This window comes from Vulpes vulpes, chromosome 10, assembly GCF_048418805.1.
Source record: "Vulpes vulpes isolate BD-2025 chromosome 10, VulVul3, whole genome shotgun sequence".
NCBI classification, from domain to species: domain Eukaryota; kingdom Metazoa; phylum Chordata; class Mammalia; order Carnivora; family Canidae; genus Vulpes; species Vulpes vulpes.
Window position 1 is genome coordinate 48,517,377 of NC_132789.1, and position 23,827 is coordinate 48,541,203.

Consider the following 23,827-nt stretch of genomic DNA (forward strand, 5'->3'; position numbering starts at 1 on the left):
CATGTGTTAGCACTTGATAAGTACATTTACTTATAAACATTTACTGCATTTTATACAAAAACCTTTGTGAGGAAGGTATTATTGCCCCTTTTTCTTATATGGGATAACTGAAGTTCGTGAAGACTGTCATATGCCTAATAGCAAGATTTGAACCTCTGTCTGTCATACCAAGGCCTATTTACTAGCCATTCATCACGTTTAATTATTGAAGTTTTTTTAAACTGCAGTACTAGAAGTCAGGATAGTGATTAACTTTGAGGAAAATAATTTTTAGGAAGGAGACAAAAGGGCTTCTGAGATGCTTGATCAGGGTGCCACTTTTATGTTCACTTTTGAGAACTTATCAAGTTGTGCATTATTGCACACTATCTCAATGCACTGTACTATGCACACTATCTCATACGCATGTTATATTTCAGTAAAAACTTGAAAACAATGGCAAAATACATGATTTGACAAAAGATAAAGCTTTGTACAATGTAACACTGATGGAAATTTTACAAAAAAAAGTTTAAAATATATTTTATATATAAAAACATGCATGAGAAATTGATGGAGAGTGTGGTGATGACAAAGTTTTAGAAATAATTGGTGGTGATAGTAACATAACATTGTGTGGAATATACTTATTGCCACTAAATTGTACACTTAAAAACGATTTAAAAAATTAGTGAGTGTAAACACTCAAATGATAGCAGGGGCTATCCCTTGATGGTGCATCCAGAAATGAATTGTAATGCTGTGCTTATCACTTATTTTTGCAATGATTATATATATTATTTCTATAATCAGGAAAAAAATTTAATCTCAAAGATATAGGTTTTTTTTTAAGTTTTCATTTTAATTCCAGTTAACATACAGTGTTATATTAGTTTCAGGTGTACAATATAGTGATTCAGCAGTTCCATACATCACCTAGTGCTCATCACAAGTGCACTCCTTAATCCCCATCACCTATTTCACCCATCTCCCTGCCTAGCTCCCCTCTGGTGACCATCAGTTTGTTCTCTGTAATTAAGCGTCTGTTTCTTGGTTTGTCTCTCATTCTCCCTTGTTTTTTTCCCTTTGCTCATCTATTTCTTAAACACATATGGATGAGGTCACATGATATTTGTCTTTCTCTGACTTATTTCACTTAGCACTATACCCTGTAGCTCCATCCATGTTGTTGCAAATGGCAAGATTTCATTCTTTCTTATGACTAATATTCCATTGTATATATATGCCAACTCTTCTTTATCTGTTTATTAATTGATGGATACGTGGGCTATTTCCGTATCTTGGCTATTATAAATAATGCTGCTATAAAAATGTAGGGATGAGTGTATCCCTTTGAATTAGTTTAGTGTTCTTGTATTCTTTGGGTAAATATCTAGCAGTGCAATTGCTGAATTGTAGGGTAGTTCTATTTTTGAGGAACCTCCTCCATACTGTTTTCTGGAGTGGCCGCACCAGCTTACATTCCGACCAACAGTGCGGGAAGTTTCCTTTTTTTCCACGTCCTCGCCAACACCTGTTGTTTCTTGTGTTGTTGATTTTAGCCATTCTGACAGATGTGAAGTGGTATCTCATTGTAGTTTTGATTTGTATTTCCCTGGTTAAGTAATGGTAAGCATCTTTTCATGTGTCTGTTGGCCATCAGAGACACAGTTTTAAAGAACCACAGTGTTAGGATAGTCAAATGAGGGATGCCTACTGAGTGGCTCAGTTGGTTAAGCATCCAACTCTTGGTTTCAGCTCAGGTTGTAATCTCAGGGTCATGAGATTGAGCCCTGTGCCCACCTCCACACTGACCTCAGGGCTACTTAAGATTCTCCCTCACCCTCTGCCCCTCCTGCTTCTGCACTCCATTTCTCTCTCTAAAATAAATAAATCTTTTCAAAAATAATAAAATGATCCCACTTAATAGTTTAGAAAATGTATATAACTAATCCACAGAGATGTTTTGTCCCTAGAAGCAACTCTTGGTTAGCCTTTAAGGAAACATGTATGTAGAAAATTAATCTGAAAATTGATACTGGAGGAAATCAGACCTCAAAGAAAGGAATTGATCAGTTCTTGGCTACTAGGAGAAAAGTCCATGAGAGTCAGATTATTTTACCATTTATTTAGCACCTCCTGTGGGCTTAACACCATACTAAAGCATTTTTGCATGTTATTTCAGTTAACTTGTTAGTTTATTCCTTCTCTTACCAAGTACATATTGGGCATCTATTCTGTGCTATGCACTACTCTTGAAATAAGAAGTAAGACATGTTTACACACTCTTACGGAGGTTGCAAACAAGTGGGAAAGTCAGACATTAGACAAATAACTATAGTACAGTGTAGAGAATTCCAGTACAACTGAAATTTAATTTTGATATACACAAGTTCATCTAGTCATTGGGTTATTAATATATGACAGTACTACTAAAATAGCTTAATATTTTAAAATATTCACCTGAAACTCATTGCTGACCAGAACACCAATATTAGATAAATAAACTCATGCTATCTAAGAAAGAGAGAGAGAGAGAAGGAAGGACAGACGGACAGACAGGCAAAAGTAACTGGTCTAACTTCCTATCATTCTGATTTTTAGATTATATTTCTTATGTCTCCATTTCTGGGTCTCAATTTCTCCATATAAAAAATGAGAATATAAGACTATATAGGAAGCAATTGGGTATTTGATACCTGTTCCCTCAATCACAAACACCTGAACCCTTCAATAGAAAACAATTAATTATATTTCTTTTCTATGTGATTACTTGTCAATTTAATAATACATGTCATCAAGGTGGGACTTATTTTAATTGCTTACTAGATCAATATTAAGAAAATGAAAAACTTGCTTCTATTGTCAAGCATCAAGCTTGGATAATAAATGGATAGTAACTTTTTGATGAGTTTATTCGAGTCTCTCCCTGTCCCATTCCCTACAGTCCTATCACACACTTTGACACTTAGTTTTTGCCCTCTTTAGGCCATCCGGCTCTCCTTAGAGCAGGCCCTGCCTCCAGAGCCAAAGGAAGAAAATGCTGAACCCGTGAGCAAACTGCGGATCCGGACCCCCAGTGGCGAGTTCCTTGAGCGGCGATTCCTGGCCAGCAATAAGCTCCAGATTGTCTTTGATTTTGTTGCTTCCAAAGGATTTCCATGGGACGAGTTCAAGTTACTCAGTACCTTTCCTAGGAGAGACGTAAGTTCATGTGCCTGTTTTGGGAAATGTGTCCATTGGGAAATATCCTATCATTAGAGCTAGACAAAGTAGTCTAAGAAAAGTCCTGTGGTGGGATCCCTGGGTGGTGCAGTGGTTTAGCGCCTGTCTTTGGCCCAGGGCACGATCCTGGAGACCCGGGATCGAATCCCACGTCGGGCTCCCGGTGCTTGGAGCCTGCTTCTCCCTCTGCCTGTGTCTCTGCCTCTCTCTCTCTCTCTCTCTCTCTCTCTCTCTCTCTCTCTCTCTGTGACTATCATAAATAAATAAAATTTTTTTTAAAAAGATGGAGTTTAAAAAAAAAAAAAAGAAAGAAAAGAAAAGTCCCGTGGTACAGCATGCTACAAGCCCTAGGAGTACTTTGTTCTGCACACCATTCTCTCCTCAGCCTTTGAAGAAGGTATGTCTTCCCAGGCCAACAAACATGTGTCCAGGAGCCTATGTAAGAAATTAAGTACTAAGTCTTTCTTCCTTCCTAGCTATTTCCCCTATTCCAGCATCTATTTAGGTTTTCCCAAGATCTCATCTCTATATACCTTAGAGTAGATCTGAAAATTGTGTGCTTAACAGCTTAACAGTTCAGTCAGGGTCAGTGATTATATAGGTTCACTAAGTCATGCTAAACCAAGAGTATTTTGTGATTTGATAGTTCTTACTATCCTGTAAAGTCACAAAGGATGACCTATATTCTATGCTTATCTGTATTTCAGCAAGGTATTTGATAGTCTCTAATAGTATCCTGGGACAAAGTAGGGAGATATAAATCTATAGTTAGGTAGTTTCATTGCTGATTAAATGGTAGTATCCAGAAAGTGTTGACTAAGTGATTATCCTCTCCCTAAAGGAAACCAAGAGGTTCTGTATTTAGTCCTTTATTACTCACCATGCTTATTGGAACTTACACGAAGACCTTATCAGATTTATGGATTATGAGAAAATCAGATTCAAGAAAACCTTAAAATACTAAAACAATAGACAAAAATGAACCTATAGAAATTTTACAGAAATATTCAGAGATAGAGAGCAGGATTCCCACATTAGACTTAGAGAATTAATTACATTTGAAATAGAAAGACCATGTATTATTAGAGGTTATCATTGAATTAGGCTGAATATACATTATTGTGTTGTGGCTGCTAACAAAATGCTAGCTGAATTTTTTGAGGATAATCCCAACAAGAGGATAACTTAATGGTCCTATTCAACTGTGTACTAAAATAAACTCACCTTGAAAGAGTCCGTAGACTCCATGCTGAAGCCTAAAGAAAAAAAGAGCATGTCTAGAGCAGGGCTAATAGGAAGATGAGGGAACTGGGAATTATATATCATTCGAAGAACATTTCCTCTAGAGATGGAAATGCCATGGGAGACATGACTGTTATCTTCAGCTACTTGAAGGCCTGCCGTGAAAAAAAAATGGGATCTTCTTTTGCGAGGCTCCAAGGACAGAATTGGGACCAATGATTTGAAAGTTACAGGAGACAGTTTTGGCCCAATATAAGAAAGTACTTTCTAAGTAGGGAATGAATATCTTGTATCATGAAGTGGTAGTTTTACTGTCATTGGAGATAACCAAGCATTGCTAAATGATCCCTTTTCAGCAAGACTGGATATTTATGGAGAAGGATTCATTCCTGGTGTTCCTACTTTAAATGGGATGGAGCTTAAACTAGCTTACCTCTAAGATATACAGTAAATCTTAATATTCTGTGATTCCATTTTGATGTAATAATATGAAGTCTAGTAACTTAGACTTAATCTAAAACACAAAACCTAGGGATGCCTGGGTGGCTCTGTGGTTGAGCACCTGCCTTCGGCCCAGGGCATGATCCTGGAGTCCCAGGATCAAGTCCCACATTGGACTCCCTGCATGGAGCCTGCTTCTCTGTCTACGTATGTCTCTGCCTCTCTCTCTCTCTCTGTGTCTCTCATGAATAAATAAATAAAATCTTTTTAAAATAAATAAAACACAAAACCAATAATTTGATTAAGAGTCATCTTAGTCCCTCACAGTGGCTGTCAGATTTGCAGAGTAGAGATAGAAACCAGTGGTATATGTTTAGCTCTACCCCTCAGCCACAAAATCCCTAGGTGGGATGAGGATCCTACTACTTATGTCTAAGCCAAGGAAACTAGAATAACCACAAGTGCTGGCCATTGCTCCTCTCTCACTAGCCCCACTTACTGCTCCATGCAGTTTTTCTTTGTTCATATATACCACACAAAATATGTACTAGGGAACATGCATGTACATGCTCTGTGTACTGCATGGCCAGGTAAAAAACTACTTTAATTCTGACACTGAAGTTAAACTCTAAATATGTAAAGTAAACATTTAGGATAGAACCACTATCAAAGGGATCAAGGTCAGCCTGAGTCTCATACTTATGTTCTATGATGAACATCTCTTTTAAAGAACTTATAAAACTTTGGAACTACTTAGTCTCTCCCCTACTCTTGGTTTTTTTGTTTGTTAAATTTAAGTGTTATTAACATATAACTTTATATTACTTTCAGGTATACAACATAATGATTCAGTATTTGTGAACATTGTGAAATGATCACCACAATAAGTCTAGCTAATATCCATCATCATACATAGTTACAGGTTGTTTTTTTCCCCTGTGATGAGAACTTCTAAGATGCCAACCTTTGGTTTTAAGGTATTCTTCTGGGCCTTTCATTTGAAAATGAAAGTACTAGAAGAAATAGTCTAAGGACCTTACTGGCTTTTAAAACTAAACTTTATATTCTTTTAAATTAATTTTTAAACCTGATTACTGGGGATCAGGTGGGGGAACAATCTCAAAATTAGCTAGATTTTATGATCAGTGTCAATGACGTCTTCCCACAAGGTAGAAATGTAGACTGTACAAAGCTGCTGTTATAAATAAGCAAGAGAACTGTGAAGTGAAATGCAGAAGGTTGTTGGGCCTGCTACCTGCTGCCTTGAGTTTTATTGACTAAGGACTCTGCCTTTTCAGTACAGATTGTGTTAACTGTGGATTTGCCCTAAACGGAGGGTCAATCACCTAGTCTTAGAGAAAATGTACTTTTTAAAAAAAAATTTTATTTATTTATTCATGAGAGACACAGAGAGAGAGGCAGAGACACAGGCAAAGGAAGAAGCAGGCTCCATGCAGGGAGCCTGACGTGGGACTCGATCACAGGTCTCCAGGATCATGCCCTGGGCTGAAGGCAGCACTAAACCACTGAGCCACCCGGGCTGCCCCAAAAATGTACTCTTGATTTAGATCTCAATCATTCACTATTCTATCTGGTTACCAGTCTCTTCTCCCAATGTCCCTTTAACACCTGATCCCATTTCTACCTCAAACCCTAGCCCAGGGCCAATTTAGATCAAGTTTGGCCCATTTCCCCAGAGGAAAAGTCTAACCAGAGGCTTATTTATCTAGGAGGAATTCAGAGCTTCCCAATATCCATCACAGGTCCATTTATGGTCCTTGGTCAACTTTGATATTATGTGCACAGTGATTTTTCTAAAACCCTATTCTGATCATTCTCGTTCTTGTTTAAAAATTCATTAATAGCTCCTTATAGCCCTAAGATAAGGATAGACCCCTTAGAATACTTTCAAAAACTCTTCACTATCTGGTCCATACCTACCTTTTCCACCTTAAGTTCAGCATCTCTTATTTCCATCACCAGAAGGTATGAGATTGCTCACTAGTCATAGAAGACACAAGAGACTCTCGTGCCTCTGTGCTCTTAAATATTGTTCAATATTCAAGGTAACATTGGTAAACGTTTTTCTGCACCTCCAGAAGGATACTCTTCCTTCTTGAGTATCCACCCTCCCCACTCTTCCTGGCCTGTTTGACCTCACCTTTTAATGCCTGGTGCAAGTGTCATCCCCTCTGAGAAGCCCTCCCCTCTCCCAGGCTCCTTACCTATGAACCCATTGCAGTTTGTACATTCCTCTCTCATAGCACTTATCCTGTTCTATAATTTTTTGCAAAGGCTGTCCATATCATGTTCATGTCTACCTCCCCTGAAGTTCCCAGCATGGTACCTCACACATAAGCATTTAGTTACTGTTGTTAAGTGTTAATGATCTCCAGTCTGATTCTGAATCTCTGATTCCAGAGTGAACTAGAGAAGTTATTCCAAAAGAGAATAGATACCCTAGGCCCACCCAGATTCCAGACAAGACCTAAACCCAGGAAGCCCACCCAGGACTCGTTAGACCTCCTAGAGCCAGGGGTAGGGTGAGAGTTAATGGCCCTTCATCCTTTTCTGAATGCTCTTTCAAGTCAAACGACTAGTGTTTTTGCAAGGCTATTCTGTAACAGCCATCTGTGTCTGCAAGGATTAGGATCTAATTTGTAAAAGTCATCTTAAATTACAACCAAACTAAAGACTGTTAAAAAGCACATCTTAATACCTCGCCTCTTTAATAACAAATAACATAAGACTTAACTCCAGGAGTCTTATTGTGTCTTCAGCCTTTTCTCTACAAAGCAGAGACTGATTTCTCGCCATAGGACCTGGTAAACGTTTTTCTGCACCCCCACTCCCCAATCAAAACAATACTTCATGTTAAGATTTCCCAGCTGTCCAACTATTTACTAAATGTCTGGTGGGTATACCGCTGAACTGAGCACTGTAGGACAACCAAAAGAGCAGCAACACAAGCCTTCCCCAGAAAAGCTGATTGTCGAAGTGCTAGGAACATCAAGTTATTTGGTGGTGGTGGTGGTTGTTGTTGTTGTTGTTGTTGTTGTTGTTGTTGTTGTTTTGCTGTCTATTTTGCTAATCAAAGTTACCAAGAAAAATAATATTCACTACCAGAGCTTTAGATGTGTTAGAGCCATGTGAACATCAGTGACCCCTTTGCTTACTTGGGTATTGTGAGGTAGTTGGTAGCGAGGTAGTTGAGTCCTAAAGTTGAGGAATGATCCTAACCCCTACTGATACTCCCCCTGCCTACGAGTCAGAATAAGGGGCCTCTGCCAGCTTTCCAGTTCCCCTTTGGACCTACTGGACGTTTGCCCAATGCCATTCAGTGTAAGGTTGTCAGTATCCCCTGGTCTTCCTTTTTCCCTTCTTCTTCCTACCATTCTCCTTTCCAATCCTGTTTTATCCTTTTTATTCTCCTCCTTTCTTTCCAGCCTTCCCTCCTCATCTTGTTATCCCACAACTCTTACCCTTTCCCGCCTCCTCTGTTTTCCTTCTTTTGCCTACTCCTGTCCACATCACACAGAGGAGCTCCACCTGAAGCTGGAAAGTGTTGTCATGACTGGAGAGCAGGAGGGAGGGAGGATGGTAATGGCAGATTAGCTTCAGGACTAGTGGATGCCCTGTGTGCCTTGTCACTTATGTGATTATACAGCCCTCATCCTTCCCCCGAGAACATTTCTTCTTCCAGATCTAAAGATGTGACGCCCCCAAAGGCAAACATGCACGCATTCCCAAATACACTCAGAAATTTTATATTCTAAAACAAAGTAATGAATGTATTTGTATTTTTCTCCTACTTTCTAGTCCCCCCCCATAACTATACTTATAATTTTTTTCTTCCTCCCTCTAATGTGTTTTTTTGTTTTTTGCTTTTTGTTTTATTCATGAGAGACACAGAGAGAGAGAGAGGCAGAGACACAGGTAGAGGAAGAAGCAGGCTCCATGCAGGGAGCCTGACATGAAACTCAATCCTGGGTCTCCAGGATCACACCCTGGGCTGAAGGCAGCGCTAAACTGCTGAGCCACCTGGGTTGCCCTCTCTAATGTTTAAAGTAAATGTATAAACAGGCTTCTCACAGGGTTTTTCAGTGTGAAAGGCCCTCAGTAAATGTTTGTTTAGATTAACTGGTGGGAAAGCCTTACAATGTGGAGTATGCAAATTCCTTCCTCTGTCACCCATCCACCTTTATTACATGAAACACTAAGCTCAGCAATGGGAACACAGTGCTGAGGAAAATGACTTAATTCCTGCCCTTATAGAACTTATACTCTGTATCCACAAACTACTGCTGGATGATGTTTGACTTTATCGATAACACAAAGATATCTTATTTGCCACCATAAGGAAATAGAAGTAGTTTAATTTGCATTTCATTCATATATTGGTTCTTCCATATGACAAAACATTTGCTGAGCAGCCACTTTGCCAACCTCCATTCCAGACGCTAATGATACAGAAATAAAGGAATTGTTACTGACGTTGAAGAGTTCACATTCTAGTGAAAATATATCTAAAGCAAATTGCATTATAAATTATACCCACTGGGATCCCTGGGTGGCACAGCGGTTTGGCACCTGCCTTTGGCCCAGGGCGCGATCCTGGAGACCCGGGATCAAATCCCACGTCGGGCTCCCGGTGCATGGAGCCTGCTTCTCCCTCTGCCTGTGTCTCTGCCTCTCTCTCTCTCTCTCTCTCTCTCTCTCTGTGTGTGTGTCTGTGTGTGACTATCATAAATTAAAATAAATAGATAGATAGATAGATAGATAGATAAATAAATAAATAAATAAATTATACCCACTGTGGGAAGGACAGGTAATTTCAGCCTGCAGTGGTAAGGAAGGCATTATAAAGGAAATGAATATGACCTGAGACTTGTACAGAGAAATGTTAGGTGAGTAGAAACAATAGCACAGTTAAAAATAAAAGTATTGGTTGTAGTTAGACCTATATCTGAGGTCTAACTCCATACCTGCTGTATGACATTGGACAACTTACTTGGCTGTGCTGAATGTTTATTTCTTCACCTTTCTCTCTTTGAGAGGTCCATATCTGAGGTCCACTCTATACCTGCTGTATGACATTGGACAACTTACTTGGCTGTGCTGAATGTTTATTTCTTCACCTTTCTCTCTTTGAAAGAAAAATAATAATACCTAGCTCTAAGAGTTGTGTGTGGTAAGAATGAAAAGAGTGTATGTAGGCTACTATGTCCCTACCACATAATAAACAGTATCTGCTATAATTATCTCAAGTGGAGAGAAGCCAAAGAGGTGAGAAAGGCTTCTTGCTAAAGAAAGCATAGCAGCAGTGAACTCTAAACCAGACAAAATAATGTATCATTGGAATCATTGATGTATTTGCCCAGTGAATCTCAGAAACATCAAGGCCAATGCTGTCATTTTACAGATGGAAAAATCAAAGCATGATAAAATTTAGTGATCAATAGCAGAGCCAACACTAAAACCCAGGTTTTCTTATGGCCATTGCTTTTTAAGATCACTGACTACTTTTAAAAGTCTGCTAATAGATTACAGAGCTCCACTTTAAAAATAGAGCTATAGGACAATAAAACTAGAAAATCAACATTAGAATAAGTGCAATAAATTACATAATAAATGCAATAAATTGCAGCTCCAAGCACCAATTTTTAAAATATTCTGTATTTCAATGACTTTCATATGTTAATGCCTCTAATATTACAGTGGGATTGATTTTCAATTTATATTAGACTGTCTGATTAAAAAAAGAGAAAGAAAAGAATCAGAAGGAAAACTTTAATGCCATTGAACTACCTATATCTTAAAAGCTTTGTTTTCAAGATAAAGCAAGATGAAGCATCTAATCAGTGAGATACATGTTAAAGTTACTACTGCTGAGCTTGCTCCATTCCTTTCAGGTATTTTAATATCACCGTATCTAATTATTTGAGGCTTTCCAGTATCCCTAAATGATCAAGATTTAGAGAATAAGGACAATGATTGTGAAATGGAACACAAGTAATACCCAGTTGGTCACAATATCAGTCTGCCTCTAAACTTCTCTCAAATCTGTTCTTTTCCTCTCCTCTCTCCGCCTTCCCCACTAACCCCCACCCCCAGTCCCCACTACTCAAATCTTCATAGTCCAAATTAAACCTATGACTTCTTCCCCCTGACTCCAGTCGTGTCTACTGTATCTCCTATCGATCCTCCCCACTGACTCTTGAGTTATTTTTCTGAAACACAGATTTGATGATATCTTATCTCTTTCCAGCTTAAAAGTCGTTCTAATGGCTGCCAGTCCATACTCCTTACCAAAGCATACACAGTCTCACATCATCTCCGCTTCCTGCTCAGTTCTTCTCCCTTTCTCCCATTACTTCCCCACCACATGCTTCTCACCATTAAGCTACAAAAGACTGCTAAAATGAAAGAAATCAAGAGATCTTACTGAAGTGCAAAATGCAGTCACAGAATTATCTCACTCTTTTTCTTGTCAGCTTGGGGAGGTAGCAAGGTAGGCAGTATTAGTGTCAGTCAACATATGGAGAAAGTGAGGGCCTGAGGTGGTGACATGGCTTGCTTGAGAACATACATGCAATTGATGACCACAGAGGACTAGAGCCCAAACCTCTCAACTGCTTTATTTTCAAAAATGATGTCCTAAGGAAAGATGTTTCTGGAATATTTTGACCACACAACATTTGAGTTTATAGGTTGAAGTCATCTGGTAAACTGTTTACATAATATTTACAACAAAAGAAACTAAGTAACAAAAGATTTAAAAGAATAATATACCTGCTTCTTAAATAGGTCTGTATATGAAACTCTAATCTGGTATATTAGTCTAATTAAAGGGGGGAATATTTTTAGCAAGGGTGTCTTCTATTTCTTCAGGTTATTCATTTTGTTTAAGAAATGTATTTTCTAAATTTTAAGTTTTGTTTTTAAGTAATGAAATGAAGCATCCTGTACCTTAACAATGCCTTACACATTACATCAGTCTGAAAACTCATAGTTTTTTTAAGTGTCTCTATTGTTGAAACCATTGAGATGGAATAGAGGGAAAGCAGTGATATAGAGGAAGGAACTGGGAATCAAAAGATTAGCTGTGCAATCTTGAACAAGGCACACCCCCTCTCTAAATCTCAGTTTTCTTCTCTGTAAGTTAGCAATAAATTCTGCCTCTCCCAGGACCATAGCATGACTCAAATAAGGCAATGTATAGAAAAGTGTTTTGTAAACTGTGAGATACTGTCTAAGTATGAAAGGTGATGATGATCATGATGACTATCCAAAAACCAAATATTCAGAATAAAAATTTTTTAATAACAGTATTTATTGAGGGTTTGCTGTATTAGGTACTTTTCTCAGTGTGTTATGTGAGATGAAAGCAGAGAGGGAAGCAAACCATAAGAAACACTGAACTCTAGGAAACAACTGAGAATTGATGGGGGGTGGGGGGATGGGATAACTGGGTGATGGGCATTAAGGAGGCACTTGATGTAATGAACACTGGGTATTATGTGCAACTGGTGAATCACTAAATTCTACCTCTGAAACTAATAATACACTATGTGTTAACTAAATTGAGTTTAATTAAAACAATAAGCAAACAAAAACTATTCTAAAGCTAAGTATTCATCCTTTCTTCACTGAGATAGGAAACTCAGGCACAAAAGAGGTTAAGTAAAAAAAAAAAAAAAAAAAAAAGAGGCTAAGTAAATATCAGAACCAGATACAGATCTAAGTGTGTGACTCTGGAGTCTGTGTTCCTAATCCCTATGCCATCATACCCCTTGATTTATTCCAAGGAAGGAATAAATGAGTGAGGTAGTTTATCATCTAGAGAATACTTTAAATGTGTAAATGAACCTTAGAAAGATTTCATCTTTGATTTCTTCATGTTGTCTTTGTAATTCCTATTACAAAGTCACAGCCAGATATAGGTAAAGTGTACCCTTAATTGTATTTCATACTGTTTACCAACAAACTTTTATTTTTCTAGGCACTGTGCTAAGTGCCAAGGAATAAGGTATGGTCTTTGCCTTTGAGAATACCCTGGCTTCTCATACAAAAATAATCTTCATACTGCAGTTCATGTAGTAGGTTCTAAGAGTATTCAAATAAAAAGGGTAATAGAAATCAGAGTTGACCAAGATCCCGGACCTGGATAATGAGAAAAGGCTTTGTACAGAAGGTAGCAGATAAACAAAACTTTGAGATGAATAGGATTTTTGTTGAACTGATAAGGGGAGAATATTCTCCAGCAGCCAGGACAGCTTGAGGAAAGAAACTAATGTTGGAATGCACAAGGCATGGCTGGGTAGGGGAGTGCAGATTAAATTAGTCAAAAAATGGAATTTATATAGTAAAGTTCTAGGAACAAAAACTGTATAAAACCTAGACTACCAGGCAAAGGAGCTTGGCTTTATTTGTTGAACAAGGTAATGACATGGTCATGGTCATCACAGTTATCATCATAGTAAGAATAATCACCCATACATTATTTCATATTTTATAAATTCACATTGCCTGGCACATTGTAGGTGCTCAATAAATGTCAGTCCTTTGATCTCTTCCCTTGCTACCCTCATTATCTAGGGGATCTCATTCAGTCTTGTGGCCTTAAATGTCATATATACAGTTACCACTAACCCTAGGCCAAGCCACTATAATCTCCTGTCCAGATTATTACAGTGGTATCTTAACTGACCACTCTGCCTCCACCCATGCAGCCCCCTACCGCTTCAGTCCCTTTTTCTAAAAAACAGAGAGACTTTTTAAAAGCATATAAGGCAAATCATATCACTTCTTTTCTCAATACCCTGTGATGGTTCCCCATCTAGTTCTGAGCTTTGGAAACGCCACCCTGATGTGACTCCCTGCTATTTCTCTGACCCTATTTAATCTTTTCCAGTCACCTTGGCATCCTTGCTATTTGTAAAAGACAACAAAATATTTTCTCACTTCAGAACCTTGCACTTGCACTTTCTTCCTCTAGGAATCTGCATTGCTCATGCCCTTACTTCCTTCAAGTCTCTGTTCAAATGTTGCCTTTTCATTGAGGCCTTTTCTGACCAACTCATAGCAGTCTTCCTTCCCTCCTTTCAGCTCCCACCTTACTGACAACCCTTAGGCTATCTACCATTTATTGAGTTCCCACTGTGGATTAGGCAATTATGCTGTGCACTTTACAAGTGTCATCTAATTGAATCCTTACAACCAGGTTGTGAAATTGGTATTGTCTTTAGTTTATAGTTGAACAAACAAAAGGCATGAAGAAGCAGATTTCAAACCCACATCCAAAAGCTGTTATATCAGGCAAATATTATTCCCACTTTACAGATACAGGAACTGAAGCTTCTTAGTTAAGTGTTTTATCCAAGATCACATAGCCAGGAAGTAGAAATTGAGTATGAAGGTGCTGATTCTTTCCATTATATCGTACTGGTAGCCTGGAAAAATGAATCAACATGAAGAAAGACTGAAGCCAGAAGAATAGTCAAGGGACGTTGCAGTACTTAAAATGAGATTGATAAAAATGCAGCCAAGCAGGGGAAGATTAGAGAGATGCTAATATATGGTCTACTAACACCTGAGCTATTTTGATAAATAGTTCCATAGTTTCTCCTAGTGCATCTGTACCTGGAGTCAGTCAGAGAGATAATGCTGGCACCTCCATCTATTTGCTGAGTTACATTGAGCACATTATATCACTTTGCTAAATTTCAGTTACTTCATCTTTCAAGCGAGGATAATGTCATGTGTCCTCACTAATATATTGTGATGATAAGATAAAAGTGATAATGAAAACACTTGGTAAATGGCAGAGGCCCATGCTGCTTGATTTGGTAATGCTGAGTTTCTTTTATCCCTTTCCAGCAAGTCACTGCTTTTGCCCTGTTTCTAGCCTTTAAAAAATAAGTTTTGATATGCATTCTTCATTCCTAATATGAGGGTGACCTGCATTTTGTCACTTGTGTTATAACAGACTCTTCCTTAGAAGGAAATCCACTATTTAGTCCCCATAGTGCAGGAAAAATGTGTTTTGAGTATTGGCAGTCATGACAGGGAAACAGCACAGTTATATAAAGAACCAGTTACCAAGGTCCAGGTAAGGTGGACCTTGGGCGAGGCACACAACCTCTCTAAGCTTGTTCCTTCACCTTTATAAGGCAGATAATAATAGCTGTGTTTGAGGTAGTCGTAGAGTTAAGAGGTAATTTGAGGGCAAGAACACAACACACGGTAGATGCTCAGGACATACGGTGCTTTAAAATGTGTAGACTTTGTGCTTGGAAGAAATAACATGGCTCACCGGTTGGACATGCCCCTGGGTGAGGCCCTGTCTGTAGGATGAAACCACACCATCTCACTTTCAGCATATTTTCCTTTAAGGGAGCATGTTCTCTCCCCCTTCCTCCATGTTACTCTTGCCACAAAGCAGAATCCTCTTATTGAGATTGCAGGGAGATACGACTAAACACCAAAGAGGTTCGCAGTGAAATGTGTTGGTACAGTTTCCTGCTTAGTTTCAAGATGAATTGGGTCTGAGCCTTCAGAAAGTGGGTGGCTTCCTAATGTGAAAGTTTTCTTTGAAATTTTGGGGGCTGATTTGGTGACCTCTACAGTTCTTAACAGCCTTTTCCAGCTCTCGGTCAGACAGGAATTAACAGTTATTAATATTCTACCAAACGCTTTGGGAAACATTCTCTCATTTAATCTTTATTTGGAGACGCCTGGTGGCTCAGCGGTAGAGCGTCTGCTTGCGGTCCAGGGCATGATCCTGGAGTCACGGGATCGAGTCCCACATCGGGCTCCCTGTATAGAGCCTGCTTCTCCATCTGCCTGTCTCTCTGTGTGTGTGTGTGTGTGTGTGTGTGTGTGTGTGCGCGCGTGTGTCTCATGAATAAATAAGTAAAATCTTAAAAAAAATAATCTTTGTACAAGCCCTAGTAGCCCCATTTTACAAATAGAACAACTGGGGATAAGAGACCATAAGTAATATTTCCAAGGTCACATACCAAGTAACGGACATAATTATGATTGAACTTCCAAAGTCTATGCTTTTATCCTAAACAGAAAACTTTTTCATATAATGTGTCAGAGGGGATCCCAGGACTGCCTCCAGGTTTGATGACTTCCTAGGAGGACTCACAAAACTAACATGTAGTCATACTCATGGCTATGATTTACTACAGCAAAAGGATACAAACCAAATCAGCAAAGAGGAAAGGCACATGGGGAGAAGTCCAGGGAAAAGCAGGCAAAAGCTTCCAAGAGTCTTATCCCAGGAGAGTCACACAGAATGAACTTAATTTCCCCATTGATTTGAGACAACACATGTGAAGTGTAGTCAAGCAAGGAAGCTTACTAGGGACTGCATAGCAAGGGTTTTTATTGAAACCTGATCACAAAGGCAGGTACCCTCTGTCTAGTTACCAAAATTCCAGAATCCCGGAAGGAAAGTAGGCATTCAACACAAACTGTAGTTTACACAGTTTAGGTTTATTGAATCACACTTACTAGTTCTGAGAATGTTGGGAACCCTCCTGAAAACCATGTTGCCACATGGCAACCCAAGACCAACCTTGTAAACAAGACTTTGAAAGAATATCAGTCAGACTTGCTTACGTTAACTCTTTTCTATATATGTCATCCTCTTGACTCTTGACCAAGGCATCTTTACAAAAAAATTAGAATCAATAGGCCCCTACATGCAGAATAAAAGCAGCCTGCAGTGTGGAGCCCAGTTATGCTTTTTAGGGATTCTGGACTTCGCCAGCTAAAACAAATCCCCTTAACCATTAAAGTCCATCTTAGAAAGCAAGGTGGCTTCCTCCTTAAGTTTCTGTATTAACCATGTTTTCACATGGCCCATGTCATCAACTCAGATATAGCAGAATTCTGGCTAAGTTGAAGCTGACCTCTGAACATCTTCCAGGGCTCAGGCAATGTCATGATATCAGGGTACACACAAGAAGTACAATCCCAGGGGGATACCTGGTACCCCCAGAAACAAAATTTATAATTAAGTGTTAGAGCACCCCAAGCAGGACATGCATTAGGCCCAGTGCAGTACCTCCCACCCATGAGTTCTCCGTCATTCCAGATAGTTTAATTCAGCCCTTGGTTTCACAGTCTCAAAAAGATTTGCTTGTCCATAATACCAGTTCATCTGCCTCATGAATGTCAGTAACATTGACATTGTTCCTTCCTGCCTTTAAAACTATCCTTTTAACATTGACATTCATGGGGGATGATCAATCCCTTTTTGGGAATAGCAGCATTTAATTATCAGATTGTCTTTCTAGGGTGTGTACACCAGGAGAAAGGTGAGAAAAGTAGAGTCAAGCTATTTATTAGTCTTTTGTTGGAAACTGCAACTAAACTGGGAAGTTGAACACAAGTCAACACAGTGAGACATTCCCCCAAAGGTAGAAGTTAAGAGTCCAGAGTCTGTCAAGAATGGGCAGAGGAGTCACACTCCTTGCGTGCCCTCCCCCAACTTACAGCTTTTGGCAGGAATCACAAATTAGGAATATAGTCGGTCTCAGGATCCCTGGGTGGCGCAGCGGTTTAGCGCCTGCCTTTGGCCCAGGGCACGATCCTGGAGACCCGGGATCGAGTCCCACGTCGGGCTCCCGGTGCATGGAGCCTGCTTCTCCCTCTGCCTATGTCTCTGCCTCTCTCTCTCTCTGTGACTATCATAAATAATAAAATAAAGTAAAAAAAAAAAGGAATATAGTCGGTCTCTATTACAAATATAAGCCAAATCAGAGCTTGATTTTATATGATCCTATCAAAAAACAAATCCTTTCCTACAGGCATTTGTATGTGACCCAGATAGTACAGATAATACTCATGATGTCTTCAGAATTTCAGGCCCCACAGAGTGTGTCCTAAATCTACAATTCCAGAGTCAAAGTCCTGGTCATTGAGTTTATGCTTGTTTTCAGTTCAGCACAGCACCTTCTGATGCTGAAACAGCTTACAACAGGTAGCGTTAGGTTTTTGTTTAGAGTCAGGTCTAGACAATTACGATCTATGGATTTAGGATTCCAAATGAAGCCAGCAGCTTTTCTTCAGCAGCAGCAAAGCCTAGGTGCTGCAGGACCAGGCAGCAGCAGTGTTCTGAGTTCAAGTAACATGCAGCACTTTCCTAAGCCCTTTTGGTATTGTCCAAATTTACATACTAAAAAATATGCATACCACACAGGAAGATCATCAGTCTCTAAAGATCAGAGATCTGATTCTATAAGATCATTGGCAAACTAAAAACTATTTAAAAAAAAAAAAAAAAAACCAAGGTGTGGCTCTTTTTTTTTTTTTTTTTTTTTAAGATTGTATGTATCTGTTCATGAGAGAGACACAGAGAGAGAGGCAGAGACACAGGCAGAGGGAGAAGCAGGCTCCATGCAGGGAACGCCATGCGGGACTCAATCCCAGGACCCCAGGATCATGCCCTGAGCCAAAGGCAGACACTCAACCGCTGAGCCACCCAGGCGTCCCCCAAGGTGTGTCCCTATCTGGAGATTGCCTCTCCTTACCATGTTATCTCCCTTTTTCTAGAGGCTTCAAAAGCAAAAATCGTTAATTCTGGAGACTTGTTCTATTTTCAGTACTTGGAGTTTATATTTTAACCCACTCACCAGTGGCAAAGTCACAAAAATTATGTTCTGCTAACACAATTTGCAGCTTTCTTTAGTTGGGATGATTCTCTAGCATTTATGAAATTGGAAGCATATAATGTTTTATATCTGTTTTTACCAGATACCTAGATACAATAGCCACAAGACTATAATTTTTTTAAATTCCTCCCCCCACCCTTTTCTAATTGCAAATTTATTCAAACATGTAGCAATACTTTTTTTTTAAAATTTATTTATTTATTTATTCATGAGAGGGGGAGAGAGCGAGAGAGAGAGGCAGAGACACAGGCAGAGAGGGATCCCTCCCCATGCAGGGAGCTCAATGTGGGACTCGATCCCAGGACTCCAGGATCACGCCCTGAGCCAAAGGCAGACGCTTAACTGCTGAGCCACCCAGGCATCCCTGTAGCAATACTTTTAGCATTTACAGAGCTAATACTAAAATTGTTGGAGAAGATCCCTGCTGGAATGCAAGGGATGATAGGGAAGGAGCAATACCTTGCTATTGCGACAACAGCTAAGCTGAAGAAATGGCCAGAGTGTTTTTCTCCCTTTTTTCCCCTCTGGTTTATCTAAAATTGTGCTCCATCCCTGGAAACTAATTTAACTTCTTTATTCCTCCCATTTGAAGAGGAGAACAAGGCAAAATTTTAGCATTTTTGGCCTATCCATAGCTCACCTTTAGAAATTTTGTGATCCTTTTGCCACCTAAGAGAACAAAAACCAAAGGCATTACAAGGCTGCACCTTTCCCCTCACTTTAATTAGTACAGCCAAAAGCAGTTAGAGGAGTCATGAAGTCAACTCCCCTAGATTGGATCTATCATTTTAAAATTCTGTAGATAGCTTTTACCTCTCAAAACAGATAGCAACTATTTCATACCATGGATGAATGACTTCACATCCACTCAGGTACCACAGGTTGACCATTCCCTATTCTTCTCCCAAACAATGCTTTCACCATATTTCGATGAGTCAGGTTTTTAATCCCACTGCTGACACCAACGGAAACCATAACCCCTCCAAGGTTTAATGATTGAATTCTAGCAGAATTCATAGGACTGAGCATGTAATCATGCTCATGGCTGTGATTTATTACGGCAAAAAGATACAAAGCAAAATCAGCACAGAGAAAAGGCACATGGGACAAAGTCCAGCAGAAACCGGGCACAAGCTTCCAAGTATCCTCTCCCAGTAGAGTTGCACAAGACACACTTAATTCCCCCAACAAAGATTTAAGACAACACATGTGAAATGTTGCCAAGCAAGGAAGCTTATTAGGGACTCAGTACCTAGGGGTTTTAGTTGGGAACTGATCATGTATGTACCCTGTACAGTGGCATGTCCCAAAATTCCAGAATCCCAGGAGGAAAATAGGTGTTCAGCATAAATTACATTGTTTGCCCAAACAATTTAGGCATAGTGAGCCACCCTTACCAGTTCTGGGAATGGTGGGAAGCCTCTCTAAACCCAGGTTCCCAAATGCCAGCCAAGGGCCAACCTTTCAAAAGAATAGCTGTCAGGAAAAAAAAGAAAGAATAGCTGTCAGGTCTGCTGTAGTAACCCTTCTCCACACATATAATTTTATTATTTTTTTATAATTTTAATTTTTAAAGTATTCACATCTCAAATTCATTTCTGGGGTTTACTACTGGATATGTAGGTGGAATTCTGAAAGTGGGAAGCTTAGAGCATTTGACTTTGCCTTTTACTTTAACTTGTAACAGTACTTAGTCCTTTAATGAAGGATAAAAGTAACCTTCAGAAGAATACAGCTGATCCTTGAACAATATGGGGGTTAGGGACACCAACCCTCTGTGCAGTCAAAAATCCACATATAACTTTTACCTCCCTGAAAACTTATGTACTAATAGACTACTGTTGACTAGAAGCCTTACCAACAATATCAACAGTCAATTAAAACATATTTTATATGTTATATGTATTATATGCTGTATTATTGCAATAAAGAAAGCTAGAAAAAAAATCTTATTAAGGAGAAGATGCATCGACAGTAATAAATTATATTTATCCAAAAAACTGCATGTAGGTGGAACTGCTGAATTCAAACCATGTTGTTCAAGGGTCAGCTGTACTAACAAGTACCAGTTAATCCTGTATTTTCAAAGGGGATCTTCAAGAGAACCCGAGGAAAGCACAGTCCCTCGAGATGGTCATCTCCTAGTTCTAGAGTGCCAACATACTCCATGTAAACTTGCTCCCAAATCTGCAGTGGTCCTGCAGTTGTCCTTCAGGCTTCAGCCACTTGCCCTCACTGCAGAGGGAGAATACTTTCTTCAAACTAGCTACTTAAAATAAAGGAGGAGTTGTTGGTATTTATTTTTCCTTGCTTGTTTTATAAGCAAATATAAATCAACACTGTAAAGATTATTTATTTAATACTACGTCTTCTTTTCAATCACATTTCAGAGGCATTGTAGCCTGAAACAAAAGCACATACCGGCTATAGAGTCAAATGGACCTGGCCTTGAATTCTGGATCAGCTTTTCATTGAGTGATCTTAGATTACTTAATCCCTTGGTAAAAATGGGAATAACAATACCTACTTCAAAGGGCTATTGTGAACATTAAATAAAAGAATGAATGTAAAATGTTTAATACATATAACATTTACCACAGCGTATGAATATAATAATAGTAACTGGTATGATAATAATGTTGATTATTTCTCTCCCTACCCGTCTTCTTTCTATACTTATTTTTTCTTTCATGTTTTGGTTTCAAGAGGACAAAGAACCTTTGTCCAATATAAACTGGAAACTACTAGCTTTCAAGTAAGGATATCAAACCCTGTGCCTTATAGGCCTAATAGCAATAGTTTGAGAGTTGTGTTCAACTAGCATTATCTAGAGTTTAATTATTTGACTTCTGTTTTACTAAACTAGCAGATTTCTTTCATAGTTGGAAACATTCCTGAATGAGTCTATGGTATTTTTCCTAGGGTGAGAGATAGTCTTATTTCCTCTGGAGATTTTTTACCTCATTTATGTCAGAGTTCTCTTCTAGGGTAAGCTCATTTAGGGCAATAGCTGTACTGCATCTTGTTTGCCTTTGCACCTTCATTTCTGGCATGGGCTTGCACAGGCCTAGAGTAAGGACCCACCAAGATGTGAGTTGATATAGGCTGGAGAAAAGGATGTAGGGATGGCACACTTTGTTGGGTGTGATAATGATGATGACATGGTCTTGGTCTAGAAGGCCAAGTCTGGTAGGAGATAAAACAAGAAATCACCCTAGCAGACACGAGACAACACATCCTGCCAACTTAGGCACAGCATGAAGAAGAATACACTATTTTGCTTGAACAAAAAGGTCTGTGTCAGTTGTACAGGTGAGCACTGTACCTGAGGTTAAAAAATTTACTTCATTCTGTAGGCTATAGGGAGCTGATAGTTTTAAAACTGAGAAGTACAGTTTTCATTTTTCACAGTAGTTATATTGTATAAAGTTGCCACAAACACTGAGTTAGCAAATACTCAATATTGCTTCTAAAGGAAATACTTGGTTAAGTTCCTGTGAGTTTCTGGGTATAAGTTTTCATCAACCAATCAATACATAACTTTGTTTTATGTGTGTTTCTGTTTAAAGACATTTTAGTTAGTGTATAAGGCTTTATTAACATTGCACTCATGGCCAGCAATACTATAACTTATGCCTGAACGAAGTTTATCTAGCACACACATTTTCTCCATAAGGCATATCACAACCTTCTTAAATTTGGGAACACCAGACAGCACTTTAGTAGTATGCTTGGGGGCATTTGAAACAGCAAAATCACACACACACACACACACACACACACAAAACCCACACACACAAAAATGCAAAAACCATGACACTAAATCTACCACAAGAAGTACATTTGTTTACACTATGAGAGCTGAAACAATAAAGCAGAGTATTGCCTCATTCGACCTCAGATGGGAACATGGGTACCAGGCAACTGAATTTTTCACCACTCTACACATGTTCTCAGAAGACCATGAAAGTACTGCAAGTGTGGATTTCAGAGTTAGAAATGAAGGTTAATGAGTAGGTGAATTTACAAATATCAGAATCTATGGAATCATGAAGACCAATTTAATATGGGCTCTGTAGCCTTTTAGGAACACTTGCTTGCATAGCATTTTGCCATATTCAAAAATACTTTTACCTCTAACTTCTAAGTTAGTCTACATTCATTAATTTGATAAACATTTAATACATACTTAGTTTTACCAGGTACTTGTTAGGCACTAAAGATACAAAATGGGACCAAAAGCCCTAATACATAAACAAAGATATTCAAAGGTTAAAAATGTTATGATAGTCTATGCCAGATATAATGGGAACCCAAGGAATAGTAGAGGCTTTAGTTCTCTACTGGGAGATCACTAAAGCTTTGCAGAAGAAACAGGGTTTGAACAAGTATTTTCAAAACGGAATAGCAATGAGAAGGAGTGAACTCTTGATACATGATGAAAAAAATCTGGATAGATCTCAAAAGCATTATGCTGAGTGGAAAAAGGTAATCTCAAAAGATTGCACATACTGTATGATTCCATTTATACAACATTCTTGAATTGACAAAATTGTAAGGATGAAAAATAAATTAGTGGTTACCAGGGAATAAGGATAGAGTTTTCTGTGATGGAATTTAAGATATGAAGTTGGGCATGGAAGGATTGAGATAGGAGATGAAAAAATAACTGAAGAGTCTTCTCTGTATTAATCTAGCAAATATTTGAGCACCTCTTATGCATAAGATATTGGGGATACGGTAGTGAATAGGCTAGATAAAATTCTTGCCCTCATAAAAACAAGTCTAGTGGTAATTTGAACTAGTTAAGTGTTAACCCTTGTAATAAAGATGAGAATTTAGGATTGCAATTGCCACGTGGCTGACACAAATTGACATAGCTAATAAGTTTCAGAGCAGTGGTCTTTTGATTTCATATTTTTACCTTTTCCTTATTGTCTAAAACTTGTGGGTTATTTTTATCAAGAAGGATTAGAGTAGGGAGACCCTGGAAAAAGGAGACCAGATAGGACTATTACAGTTGACAAGACAATAGGCTATGGAAATCTTAACTAAGATGGCATCAGTAGGGATGAAGAAAAGGCAGCAGAATCAGGAAAAAGGAACAATCAGTGGGACTTGGTGATTGTCAAATTATGTCTGTGGTGGGGTAGAGAAGGAGTTGTCAGAGGAAACTTAGAGGTTCCCAGCCTGAATGATAAGAAAGATGGTATTTACCATGTAGAGAAATGAAGGAAGACAGATAAGGAAGC

At 38.8% G+C, this 23,827-nt stretch overlaps 1 protein-coding gene across 5 annotated transcripts in view; it reads left to right on the plus strand.

Annotated features, from left to right (window-relative positions):
• FAF1 (Fas associated factor 1) overlaps window positions 1–23,827 on the plus strand; it is a 461,294-nt gene that overhangs the window by 419,472 nt on the left and 17,995 nt on the right. For all 5 annotated transcript variants that reach the window (XM_025991860.2, XM_025991862.2, XM_025991861.2 and 2 more), the window contains one exon: window positions 2,968–3,183. In XM_025991860.2, the coding sequence (XP_025847645.2) occupies window positions 2,968–3,183 (216 nt within the window). The remainder of the gene's footprint in view (window positions 1–2,967; window positions 3,184–23,827) is intronic.